General features: G+C 38.6%; 1 protein-coding gene across 2 annotated transcripts in view; it reads left to right on the top strand.

Annotated features, from left to right (window-relative positions):
• ZNF106 (zinc finger protein 106) overlaps positions 1–14,165 on the top strand; it is a 64,984-nt gene that overhangs the window by 2,442 nt on the left and 48,377 nt on the right. The window contains exon 1 of one of the 2 annotated variants that reach the window (XM_069484421.1): positions 2,741–2,749. The exons of the other annotated variant lie outside the window; for it this stretch is intronic. Within the exon in view, the coding sequence (XP_069340522.1) occupies positions 2,743–2,749 (7 nt within the window). The 5' untranslated portion in view covers positions 2,741–2,742. Of the gene's footprint in view, positions 1–2,740; positions 2,750–14,165 lie in introns of those variants that run through there. 2 annotated transcript variants of the gene reach the window in all.

Raw genomic sequence — 14,165 nt, forward strand, 5'->3', positions numbered from 1 at the left:
GTACCCCATGGATACCAAGGGACAACTGTAGAGGCATAGAACATCTGTGGAAGGTAGTCAAAATCAGAAACAGAAAGTAGAATGGTGTGTGCCAGGGGTTGGGGGAGGAGGAAATGAGTTATTGTTTAATAGGTATAGAGTTACGGTTACACAAGATGAAAATAATGATGGAGATGGATGGTGATGATAGTTGCACAACATTATGAATGTATTTAATACCACTAAACTGTACACTTAAAAATGGCTAAGGTGGTAAATTTTATGTTGTGTATTTTAACACAAAAAAAATTGGAAAAAAGAATTTCTGGAAGAATACATAAGAAATTGGTAAGAGTGGCTGGAGGTGTTGGTAGCTAGGAAACAGGGGAGGGGGAATAATTTTCTGCAATTTTTTTTTTTTTTTTTTTTTAAATAAGGCCTTGTTCTGTTGCTCTGGCTAGAGTGCAGTGGTACCCACATAGCTCATTGCAACCTCAAACTCCTGGACTCAAGCAATCCTCCTGCTTAGTCTTATGAATAGCTGGGACTACAGGCACATGCTGGCACGACCATGCCCAGCTAATTTCTTTTTTTTTGTAAAAACAGGGTCTCAGGCTGGTCTGAAACTCATGGCCTCAAGCGATCCTCCCACTTCAGCCTCCCAAAGTGCTGGGATTAGAGGCATGAGCCATTGTGCCTGGCCTTATTATGAAAAAATTTTAAATAACCAGAGAAGTAGAGAAAATAATATATTGAACCTCTATAAATCTATCCCTCAGATTTTAGAATCTGTTAATACTTTGTAAATTTGCTTTAATTCCTGACATTTGACCTGTACATATTTTAATATCTAATAACTTTTTTGCATAATCATAATTACAGTGAATAAATTTTCTGTATTACCTAATATCCAATTCTTATTAAAATTTTTCCACATTGTCCTTTTTTTTTTAACCTTTTTTTTTTTTTTGAGACAGAGTCTCACTGTGTTGCCCAGGCTAGAGTGAGTGCCGTGGCGTTAGCCTAGCTCACAGCAACCTCAAACTCCTGAGCTCAAGGGATCCTCCTGCCTCAGCCTCCCGAGTAGCTGGGACTACAGGCATGCACCACCATGCCCGGCTAATATTTTTTTTTATATATATATTTTTAGCTGTCCATATCATTTCTTTCTATTTTTAGTAGAGATGGGGTCTCGCTCTTGCTCAGGCTGGTCTCGAACTCCTGAGCTCAAACGATCCGCCCACCTCGGCCTCCCAGAGTGCTAGGATTACAGGCGTGAGCCACCGCGCCCGGCCTTTTTAACCATTTTTTATTCTATTTCTGATCAAAGGCCATGCATTGCTTTTGATTTCCTTTTTTTTTTTTTTTGAGACAGGGTCTCCCTCTGTCATCCAGGCTAGAGTGTAGTGTCATCATCATAGCTCAGTGCAACCTCAAACTCCTGGGCTCAAGTGATCCTCCTGCCTCAGCCTCCCAAGTAGCTGGGACCATAGGCACATGCCACCACACCAGCTAATTTTTTATTTTGCAGAGACAGGATCTCACTATGTTGCCCAAGCTGGTCTTGAACTCCTGGCCTCAAGCAATCCTCCCGCCTCAACCTCCCAGTCCCACCCTGCTGGGATTACAGGGTGATCCTGGATGGAGTGCTTTGAATAAGCAAAGTTTGCCAAACACCCAGCTCTTTCTCAATGCTTCCTCCCCATGAAAATGAGGTGCAAGGGAAGCACTACCATGCTTGGCTACTTTTTTTTTTTTTTTTTTTTTTTTATAGAGACGGGTCTCACTCTTGCTTAGGTCTTGACCTACTGACTTCAAGCAATATTTCCACCTGGGCTTTCTGGAGTGCTAGGATTACAGGCATGAGCCACCATGCCCAGCTTTGCATTTGATTTTTATGTGTCTTGCAATCTCTTTTACTATAGAACAAGTTACTCTTTTCCCTCTTTCTTTTTTTCTCCCGTGATAACTTGTTGAAAAGACCTGGTCAGTTATCTAGATTTATCTAATTGATCCCTGGTGATAAAATAAATTTAATGTGTTATTACAATCTGGAAGCTAGAGCAGAACACTTGATTGGATTCAGGTTAAACACTTTAGGGATGATGATACAGGCTAGTCTAGTTTTCCCACGATTAGTGATACTGAGATAGATTAGTGGATTTAGGTGGGGAGTGTGAGTCCTCCATTGTTAAGTTACATGTCTCCCCTTGAAACCAGCTATAAGCCCTATTGTACCTTTTAAATTTTGAAACCACTAGTATTACTTATTCAAAATATAAATGATTACTTTTTGGGAGGGTGGGGGACAGGGTCTCACTCCTTGCCTAGGCTGGAGTGCAGTGGCACAGTCATAGCTCCTTGTAACCTTGAACTCCTGGGCTCAAGTGATCCTCCCACCCTGGCCTCCCAAAGCATTAGGATTACAGGCATGAGCCACTGCGCCTAGCCTAAATAATTACTTTTAAAAAGATAAAGCTAACTGCAAGAAATTGCTTTTTTTTTTTTTTTTTTTAACTGAATGTGTGTTAACTATTCCCTTTTTATAGAGGAGGAATTTGAAGTTTGGAGAGGTTTACTCAAGGTAGTAGACCTATGAAGTATTTTTGTCTAATTTCAAAGTCCATGCTTTTTTTTTAATTTTAATTTTTTGTAGAGACACAGGTCTCACTATGTTGCCCAGACTGGTCTCGAACTTCTGGCCTCAAGCGATCCTCCTGCTGGAGGCTTCCCAAAATGCTGGGATTACAGGTGTGAGCCACCATGCCTGGTGGGTCCATGCTTTTTCTACAATACTTTGTAAACTATAAACTGGTATATAAATGTTAAATATTGTTACTCTAGTAGTTATGCTACTCGTACGTTCATTGTATCTTTTTGGACATATTAGTATCTAATAAGATTATAATTTTTGGAGTATCAGTAAACCAAGATAACTTTTTGTAGCATGATAGTCTCTCATTAGCCATTCTGAAAGTTCAGAATATGTGAAAGTCAAACCTCTTGATTTCTGGAGTTCGAAAAAACTTCCATACCTGGAACCATCATGCAGTCTTTATTCTCAGGCTTAAAGTCTTCTAGGTTTAAAAAAAATTGTAGGTTAAAAAAATGTGTATTCCCTCCCCGCCCCCCCCAATCTCTCTTTCCCTCTCTTCCCTTTGTCTTCCCCTTTCCCAAAACGGGGGGGGAAAGGTATGGCTTTTTGTTTTTAGTTTTAAAAACAATAACGTCAATAATGTGTATTGCTTAGAATTTGGAAAGTACAAAAGGACCTTCAGTGAAAAGTAAATCCATTTCTGATCCTTAGGCCCTTAGTTCTTTTCCCAGAGGCCATGTCTGCTACCAGTTTCTTGGGCATCCCTCTGGAGATAGTCTACATGTGTATATCATCAGGGTAAATTCTGACATCCATATATAAAAGCATTCTAGCAGTATAATCTAAAATAGTACTGTTGTACTCCGGTTTTTATTGTTTGTTTCTATTCCAAACATCGTCGTTAATTTGTATTCATTTATTCAACACATATTCAATACCTGGTCTGTACCAAATTGTGTGCCAGGTAATGAGAATAAAATGATGAACAAGAAGGCATTCCTGCCAGCCATCATGGAGCTTGTAGTCTACTGGGAGAGGCAGTCATTAAACTAATTATACTAATAACTAAATACAGCAAAGATTTAGTGAGTACCTACTTTGTGTAAAATACTTGTGTGGATTTACTAATTTATTCCTCACAACAGCCCTATGGCATTGATACTAATAATATTCTTATTTTATAAGTGTGGAAACTGAGGCACAGGAAGATTAAATTACTTACTCAAGATCACACAACTAGTGAATAATACAGCCAGGTTTCAAACATGGATGATCTGAATACAGAGCTCTTGCTCTTAACCATTACCCTAATGTAGTGGTTTTTGATGAACTTGGGATCATCCCTCAGGGAGGTCTGGAAATTTGTGGAGGTGTTCTTTCAAAATGATGGACTTCAGTGGGTTGGAGATAGGGGATGTTAGATATCCTGCAATATAAGAGACATCCCTCTATACTAAAAAATTGTTTCACATCTTGCATCACTTTTTAAACAAATTTTATTTTTAAAATTGACCAATAAAAATTGTATTGTGTACTACATGATACTTCAAAATATGCATGCAGTAAGTCCTCACTTAACCTTGTCAATGTTTGTCTTTTTTTTAATTTAAGAGTCTTCAGGTTGAAGATAAGTTCTTAAACTTTGACTTTAAGCGAAATGATTTATAACAACCAATTTTACCATAAACTAATTGATATAAACAAGAATTAAGTTCCTATGGCATATTTCTGGTCACAAAAACTTCACCAGACTTCTAAATAAAGACTGCAGATGTAGCCTGGTGTGGTGGCTAGTGCCACCACAGCAACTGGGGAGGCTGAGGAGGGAGGATTGCTTGAGCCCAGGAGTTAGAGGTTACAGTAAGCTATGATCTGCATTCCAGCCTGGGTGACAAAGTGAGACCCTGTCTCTAAAACAAAAAACAAAAACAAAACCCAAAGATAAACACTTCTAATATATTTTTTTATTTTTGAGATGTGGTCTTGCTATGTTGCCCAGGCAGGTCTCAAACTCCGGGCTCAAGTGTCTTCCCACCGTATCCGGCTGTACTTCTAATATTAAACATTGAAATAAATGTGAGCTATACATAAATTTAAAAAAGAGTGGTAAAAACAAGTAAGATAGTTATTTACTCAATTTTTGGTGAATCAATGAATGATCGTGGTTGTGGTCGTGGTGGTTTAAATCAAAGAATCCATGTTTGCAAAGTGAAAATTATAAGGAGAAGCTCCTACCTCCACACAGTTCCAAAATAGTAACAAATATGGTGGGCTCACTGGGTTGCTTTCGTATCACATTGTTTACTGTCCTGTATTTGTATGCTTATTGTATACTTTATGAATTTTTATTTTATAGTAATTTGTGTTCATTCATTCATTTTCCAACCTGCTTATTCCAGTTCAGGGTTCAGGGTGGCTGGAGCCTATTCCGGCAACTTAGGGTACAAGACAGGACCCCACCTTGGACAGGACTCCACTTCATTGCAGGGCACATTCAGACACACACCTACACTCACTCAGACTGGGACCACGTAGACATGCCAGTTCACCTAATAAGCACATCTTTGGGATGTAGGAGGAAACCAGAGTTCCCGGAGAAAACCCACGCAGACACGAGGAGAACATGCAGATTCCACACGGACAGTGACCTTAGCCAAGAATCAGTTTTTTTCCTCATCAACATTAAAATGACATGGAACAAAATGACATCATTTGAGGAACTACTGTACATTGTAGAATGGCTAGATTGAGTTAATTAATATGTGTATTACCTTATAATTTTTCTAGTGAGAACACTTATCTCTTGCATGACTTTCTAACGTCCCAGAAGATGTTCATGTAGGTGAAAAATCCGTTTATAATTATCTGAGCCTAGAACTAAATTTGTTTTACATATAAATACACAGTATTTTTTGCATGAAGCATAGCTACCGGGTAAATCAAGGAATTGTGCTTTCTTTGGAAAGATTTTTAGGAGTTGGTCACTATTTTGGAAACTCATATCACAGCAATTATTCATGGTATTTCTTATCAACAATATAAGATATCAATGTCTTTTTGTAGTTGTCAACATTCATAGTTTTATGTCTTCTAATATAGTCACGTCCAAGCATTTACATATGGAAATACATATTATCATTTTTCTTTAATTTTTCTTTTTATTATAGTTAGCATATTATGTTGATATTTTAAATTTTATACATGTAAGTTACAGTAGCTCTAAATTTCATTTCAGGAAGGATAAGGAAGATAAAAGGGGAGTATGAAATACCTTTTTTTTTTTTTTTTTTTTTAAAGAGACAGGGTCTTCTCTGTCATCCAGGCTGGAATGCAGTGTGCTGCCTTGAGCTCCTGGGCTCACGTTGTCCTTCCACTTCACCCTCCCAAGTAGCTGGGAGTACAGGCATGTGTCACCACATCTAGCTAATTTTTTTTTTTTTTCCTTTTTTTAGAGATAGGGTCTCACCATGTTGCCTAGGCTGGTCTCAAATTCCCGGCCTCACGCAATCCTGCCTCAGCCTCTTGAGTAGCTGGGATTACAGTTAAGAACCACTGTGCCCAGCTTAAAATACCCTTAAGGAAAAAAGTTGTGTGGGAATTGGGGAAGCTGGCAGATGGGTACAACGGAGATTGTTACAATTCCTCTATGTTTATGTATGAATGAAAATTTTCTAATGAAATATTTTAGAAAAAAGGTTATTGGGTCTGGTACAATTGAGAATTGCTGCTCTACTACCTGCCTCAGAAATAGTCACAGTTACGATAAGTACTATAAAGAAGGGACAAAATTTTAGGATAGCAGTGGACAGTGAAGGAGCATGACCTAGTCTGGGAGATGAGGAAGTACTTCCCCAGGCAACTGATGTTTGGACTGAGATTTGAAGGATAAGTAGTTAGCTAGATGAAGGAAGGCAAGAAAAAGCCCTAAGCGGGGAGGAGTGTGGTAGATGGGGAGAATTGAAAATGCCATTTTAGGCTGGGCACAGTGGCTCACAACTATAGTCCTTGCACTTTGGGAGGCCAAGGCTGGAAGATCGCTTGAGCTCAGGAGTTTGAGACCAGCCTGAGCAAGAGCGAGATCCGTCTCTACAAAAAATTAGAAAAATTAGCCAGGTGTGGTGGCGCATGCCTGTAGTCCCAGCTACTTGGGAGGCTGAGGCAGGAGGATCACTGGAGTCTAGGAGTTTGAGGTTGCTGTGAGCTATTACGATGCTACTGCACTCTATCCCAGGCAACAGTGTGAGACTCTGTCTCCATAACAAAAAAAAAAAAAAAGAAAATGCCATTTTGTATGGAGCATAGATTTCCAAGGGAAAAGTAGCTCAAACCTATGTAGTACACATTAGCAAGGGTTGTGTCACGTGGGCCTTTTAAATATTTTGGGTTTTAGTCTCTGAGAATTCTTATTGCAAAAATAAAAATATTTAAAAAAATATTTTGGTTTATGTCTTAAATAATTAGATGTCATTGAAGGGCTTTTAAAAGTGAAGGGCTGAGGCATGAAACATAAGCATGTGTGGGAATGGCTTTTTTAGTGTATGGTTGAGGGAACCGTAAAGTATATGTATAGATGGAGGTGCCGTAAAAGTGAACTAGACTGGAATGCTGAGCCACCTCATGAAGGACAACTGCCATTCAGGAGTTACCCAGATCCCAGCGGATTTTATCACTAAATCTAGGGCTGCTCACTCCGCCACAGGATTGAGGATATGTCTTCTTTGATCAGCCCCACCTGCTTGAGTGTTGCCTGGAGCCATTCAAACAGGCTGCAAGCTTGAGAGTTTTGTCCCTGGTCTGGCTGAGTAAGCTCCTCCTCTCAGACCTTCCTGCAGGTAACTATTAAATGAGGACAGAAATACACAAAATTACTAAAATCACTGGAGAGTGACAAAAAACGAGCAGATTCTGGAGGGGAATTGACATAAGAACAAAGCTACTTGAGGTAGTTTTCCTATTTTCATGGCTTCTAACTTGAGGGCAGACCCCAGTCTATGGCAGGTAGGGTGGATAAAATTCCAATAGTAAGGGACTGAAGAACCAAAAGATAAGGCTCAAGGCAACTGTAGCTTTTGGAAAGTGAGAGGAGAATTATGGAAAGTAGAGAACCTGGGAGGAGAAGCAGCAAACTCTGTGAGTAAACTGTGCAGACAGTTGAACTATGCATGTGTGGAACATACTTCAGGAAGCCCAGCTAAGGATAAAAGAGCTGAATTGAGATTTAAGTTTTGTAACTATATGTTAGTAAAGGAAAAAAAAAATGAAAGAATGTGCTGATAAAGAATGAGTATAAAGTTAAGATAACCAGATCGACATTCTAGAACTGGAAAATATGTATCTAAAATAACAAACTGGATGGACTTAATAGCAGAATGGAGATGGCAGAGGAAAGGATCCACGAAATTAAAGATTAATGGAAATTATTCAATATGAAGAACAGAGAAAGAATGGCAGGGAAAAAGAAGCAGATCCTCAGTGACTTGAGGGCAATATAAAAAAAACCCAACACATGTAATTGGAATCCTAGAAAGAGAAGAAACAGAATGGGGAAGATAAAAATGTTTGAAAAAATATTGTGGCTGAAAATCATCCAAATATGGTGAAAGGCACAAATTGGTAAATTCAGTAAGCTCAGCAAACCCCAAAAAGGATAAAACAATAAAATCACACAAACCCCAAGATTTTAAAGATAAAAGCATGGCTGGGTACTTCATAGTCAAACTGCTGAAAGCGAAAAGTAAAAGGAAAAATCTGGAAAGCAGCCTCTTTAAACAACATATTACATGTGGAGGGACAATTGTGTTCACCACTGACTAATCATTAGAAGCAACGGAGGCCAGAAGAGAATAGGGAATCTTTCAAGTGCTGAAAGAAAAATCTGTCAACCCAGAATTTCAGATTTAGCAGAATAGCCTTCAAAAATGAAGGTAGGCCGGGCGTGGTGGCTCACGCCTGTAATCCTAGCACTCTGGGAGGCCGAGGCGGGTGGATCGCTCGAGGTCAGGAGTTCGAGACCAGCCTGAGCAAGAGTGAGACCTCTTCTCTACTAAAAATAGAAAAATTATCTGGCCAACTAAAAATATACATAGAAAAAATTAGCCAGGCATGGTGGCACATGCCTGTAGTCCCAGCTACTCAGGAGGCTGACGCAGGAGGATCGCTTAAGCCCAGGAGTTTGAGGTTGCTATGAGCTAGGCTGACGCCATGACACTCTAGCCCGGGCAACAGAGCAAAACTCTGTCTTAAAAAAAAAAAAAAGGTAAAGATACTGTCTGGGAATTCATTGCTCGCGTATTTGCATTACAAGAAATGCCAAAAAGAAGTTCTTCAAGCTGAAGAGAAAGGATACCAAATAGAAATTTGTGTTTTCAGAAAAGAATGAAGATTAGAAATGGTAAATAGCAGCTGGGCTGGGTGGCTCACACCTGTTATCCCAGCACTTTGGAAGGCTGAGGTGGGAGGAGCACTTGAGGCCAGGAGTTCCAGACCAGCCTGGGCAATATAGTGAGACACTCGGACTCTACAAAAAAAAATAGCTGGATGTGGTGGTCTGCACCCGTAGGCCCAGCTACTCCGGAGGTTGAGACCAGAGGTTCTCTTGAGCTCAGGATTTTAAGGCTACAGTGACCTATGATTGGGCCACTGTATGCCAGCCTGGATGACAGACAGAGTAAGACCCTGTCTCTAAAAAAAAGAAAAGAAATGGTAAATGGATGGATGGATATAAAAAATAGCTTTTTTCTTCATTTCTTGAAAGTGTATATAACTGTTTATAGCTACTCACAAAAACATCATCTTGTGGAATATTGTAGGTATAAAACATATACCATATGCTGGGTGCGGTGGCTCACGTCTGTAATCCTAGCACTCTGGGAGGCCGAGGCGCGTGGATCCATTGAGCTCAGGAGTTCGAGACCAGCCTGAGCAAGAGCGAGACCCCGTCTCTACTAAAAATAGAAAGAAATTATATGGACAACTAAAAATATATATAGAAAAAAATTAGCCGGGCATGGTGGCGCATGCCTGTAGTCCCAGCTACTCGGGAGCCTGAGGCAGGAGTATTACTTAAGCCCAGGAGTTTGAGGTTGCTGTGAGCTAGGCTGACAGACACCACAGCACTCTAGCCCGCAACAGAGTGAGACTGTCTCAAAAAAAAAAAAATATATATATATATATATATATACACACACACACACACACACACACTCTCTCACACCATAAAGTATGGAATGAGAGTGGGTGGGAGTAAATAGACCTATATGGTTGCAAGGTTTCTACGTATTACTTGAAGCGGTACATTATTAATACTTAGTGTGGTGTAAAATGTAAAGATGCGTATTGTAATTCCTAGAGCAACCACTAGGGGGAAATAATGCAAAGAAATGTTGCTAAAAAAATAGAAGAAAATTAAATTGAATAATCCAAAAGAAGACAGAAAAAGGTATAGCTGAAAAATAGAGGAGTTAAAATAGTAAAATGGTAAGCCAATCCAACCATATTAATAATTTCATTCAATGGAACACATACTGATTGAATGCATAAAGACAGATGGGCTAAAAGTAAATGCAGGGAAAAAGGTATACCATGTAAATAGTAAGTGTAAGAAGCCTGGAGTGGCTATATTGATATAAGATAAAGTAGCCTTCAAGATAAAGAGTATTGCCATGGGTAAAGGGATCATTTCATAATGATAAAGGAGTCAATTTATCAGGAATGCATAATTATAAATATGTGCCTGATATTAGAGCTTCAAAATACATTAAGCAAAAAATTGATGCAGCTAAAGGAAGAAATAGTTCGCTAGAGATTTGAACATTCTCTAAACAACTGGTAACAATGAAAAATTCAGTATAGATGATTTTTACATAACAACTGCAGAATATACTTTTTTACCCCCAAGTGTACATAATAGACCAGATGCTGGGCTGTAATTCTCAATAAATTTGAAAGGATTACAATCATGCAGCATATATTCTTTGACTGTAATGGTATTAAATTAGAGACCAAGATATTTAGAAAAGCCACAAATATTTGGAAATTCAGTGAAACTTCTAAATAATCTATGAGTCAAAGAAGAAATCACCAGGGAAGTTAGAAAATATTTTGAACTGAATGATAATAAAAATATGATGTCAATATTTGTGGGATAACTGTCACAGCCAAAGGAGAAATGATGATGTAATGTGGTGTCCTGGATGACATGCTGGAAGAGGAAAAAGATACTAGGTAAAAAATGAGGTAAAAAATGAGGACATCTGAATAAACATTATGTATCAGTATTGGCTTGTTAATTGTGACAGATATACTAATATAAGATATTAATATGGAAAGTTGGATGTGGGGTATATTGGAACTCCACTATCTTTGTAACTTTTCTTTAAATCTAAAAATTATTCTAAAATAAAAAGTTTATTAAAAAGTACTAAAAAAGTTGTGGGATGCAACTAAAGCAGTGCTTACAGGGACGTTTATAGCTTTAAACACGTTTATTAGAAAAGAAAAAAGATCTGAAGACAGTGACCTAAAGTTCTACCTTAAGAAGCTAGTAAATGAAGAACAAAATAGACACAAAGTAGATAGAAGGAGAGAAATAATAAAGACAACAGGAGAAATCAATAAAATAGTAAAAGAGAAACAATATACAAAATTTGCTGAGTTAGGTCTTTGGAAAGATCAATACTGACAAACCCATAGATTGATACAGTTGACCTTTGAAAAACTTGGGGATTAGGGGTGCTGATATCATGCAGTCAAATCTGTATATAACTTTTGACTCCCCCAAAACTTTACTAATAGCCTACTGTTGACTGGCAGTCTTACTGATAACATAAACAACAGATTAACACATATTTTGTATGTTAATGTATTATATACTGTATTCTTAAAGTAAGCTTGAGGATTTTTTGTTAAGAAAATTATAAGGAAGAGAAAATATACAGTTGACCCTTGAAAACTCAGGTTTGAGCTATGTAGGTCACACTTTTACCCAGATTTTCTTTCGCTTCTGCCACCCCTGAGACAGCAAGACCAACTCCCACCAACTCAATGTGAAGACAATGAGGATAAAGACCTTTGTGATGATCCACATTGCTTAGTGAATAATAAATGTTTCCTTTTGTACTTTTATACAAAATGGATGAAGATTATTCAACATACTCTTTATCAACAAGATGAGTGGAGAACAGAGGTTTTTGAGAAGAATATTGGGTAGTCAGCTAGGCTCATTCATTAGCTTGTAATGATCATAATTCATGTCACAGAATTTCTTTTTAATTATTTTTAAAAAATTATTTTTTTAGAGACAGGATCTGTTGCCCAGTCTGGAGTGGAGTGGCTGATCACAGCTCACTGCAGCCTCCAACTCTTGGGCAAGTGATCCTCCTTCCTCAGTCTCCGGAGTAGCTAGGACTGCAGGAGCATACCACCATGCCCTGCTCATTTTTAAATTTTTTGTAGAGATGGGTGTTGCTATGTTGGTCAGGCTAGTCCTGAATTACTGGCCTCAAGCCATCCTCCCACTTCCACCTCCCAAAGTGCTGGGATTATAGATAGACCTGAGCCACTGTGCCTAGCCATGTTACAGAATTTTAAATTATGGTGTCAACCTTTGGGGTTGCTTTGGAAAATATATATAAATGATAGATACTGTTAAATACAAGAGTACAAACTTTTAACTATTAAATAAATGCCACAAGCTGCCCAGTTACACTTTTAAAATAGTGTTTTTGTAAGTTGTCTTTGGGCTTATGACTTAACTCTGTTATAACTTTTCCTAGTATTTTATTTCCTTGTTAGGGTCAATGTTTTTTTTTTTTTTTTTTTTCTTTGAGAGAGAGTCTCACTCTGTTGCCCAGGCTAGAGTGAGTGCCGTGGCGTCAGCCTAGCTCACAGCAACCTCAAACTCCTGGGCTCAAGCAATCCTCCTGTCTCAGCCTCCCGAGTAGCTGGGACTACAGGCATGCACCACCATGCCCGGCTAATTTTTTCTATATATATATTTTTAGCTGTCCATATAATTTCTTTCTATTTTTAGTAGAGATGGGGTCTCGCTCTTGCTCAGGCTGGTCTCGAACTCCTGGGCTCAAACGATCCGCCCACCTCGGCCTCCCAGAGTTCTAGGATTACAGGCGTGAGCCACCGCGCCCGGCCAGGGTCAATGTTATAACCCAACTTATTTTGGGGTTATTTTTCCTTCTAGGGCGTAATGCTTGCCAAGTTCCAGAATTGAGTAAGGAATTGGAACCTGACACTAGTTATAATACTGAATTAAAGAATCAAACCATCCTCTATTTCCTTGTCTGGTGGTAGATGACTTGGTGACTAAGTATGAGAGTCTGAAAGGAAAGAATCAGACATGATACGGTTTTACCTAAGGAGAATGGTAATTGTATTGACAAAATAATAGTAATTAGGATGTTGAGAAAAAGTATTTATTATAGGGTTTTTAGGATATTAGGTTTAAGAAATATCAAAGATATTTCTCGGTTATTTGGAGAAAAGTTGCAAGATTTCATGGTGGGTGTATTTTATTGATATGGGGGAAAATGTAAAGTGGTTAAAGTGAGGATAGCAGTTGTTTTGAGCTGCTTATTTACTTGTAGTTTGTAACTTTCCAGTCACTGTGGTTGAGATCATAGAATTGGATGGCTTGCATTTCCTTGGCTCCTAATCTTTGCCAAGCCCTTTAAAGAGAGCATTGGTTCCCATCTGGAAGGCTGAGAGCTAGTTTCAGTTATTTCAGAAAGCTTAATGGAATTTATGTATTTACCCAATTTAGCAATGTACAAATTAAAGTTCCTTTGGCTGGAATCATAGCAACTCAATGTTTTTTTTTTTTTTTTTTTTGTTGAGACAGAGTCTTACTTTGTTGCCCAGGCTAGAGTGAGTGCCGTGGCGTCAGCTTAGCTCACAGCAACCTCAAACTCCTGGGCTTAAGCGATCCTACTGCCTCAGCCTCCCGAGTAGCTGGGACTACAGGCATGCGCCACTATGCCCGGCTAATTTTTTCTGTATAGATTTTTAGTTGTCCATATAATGTCTTTCTATTTTTAGTAGAGACGGGGTCTCGCTCTTGCTCAGGCTGGTCTCGAACTCCTGACCTCGAGCGATCCACCCGCCTCGGCCTCCCAGAGTGCTAGGATTACAGGCGTGAGCCACCGCGCCCGGCCTGCAACTCAATGTTTAAATGCTAGATCTCTTGTAGTGATTGGATATTTTGCTAGCAGTTATGCTTTTTGATATTTTAAGAAAGTGAAAATGAATATACTTCATACTTGCAGATTAGAAACATGGAACTTTCATGTGATTATAGAGGCTTAGGAAAAAAAAGAAAAACATGGAGCTTGTGAAAAGAAAAATAAAAAGAAGGAAGTCTTTGGCTAAAAAGTTGATATAGAATAATTTTATTATACTGTATGGCTTTATCAGTTTACTAGGGGTTTATGTCTTTGGCTTGGCGAAATAGAAATACAGTTTGTATTTTAGTGCTTAGTTCTCAACTGAGTAATATATAAAAACTCCACAATAACTGCTGTTGTTTATGCCAGAAAGTCACACTTTTTACTGACTTTATTGCTTCTAAGGTTTTTTTTTT

Source organism: Eulemur rufifrons, chromosome 2, assembly GCF_041146395.1.
Source record: "Eulemur rufifrons isolate Redbay chromosome 2, OSU_ERuf_1, whole genome shotgun sequence".
NCBI classification, from domain to species: domain Eukaryota; kingdom Metazoa; phylum Chordata; class Mammalia; order Primates; family Lemuridae; genus Eulemur; species Eulemur rufifrons.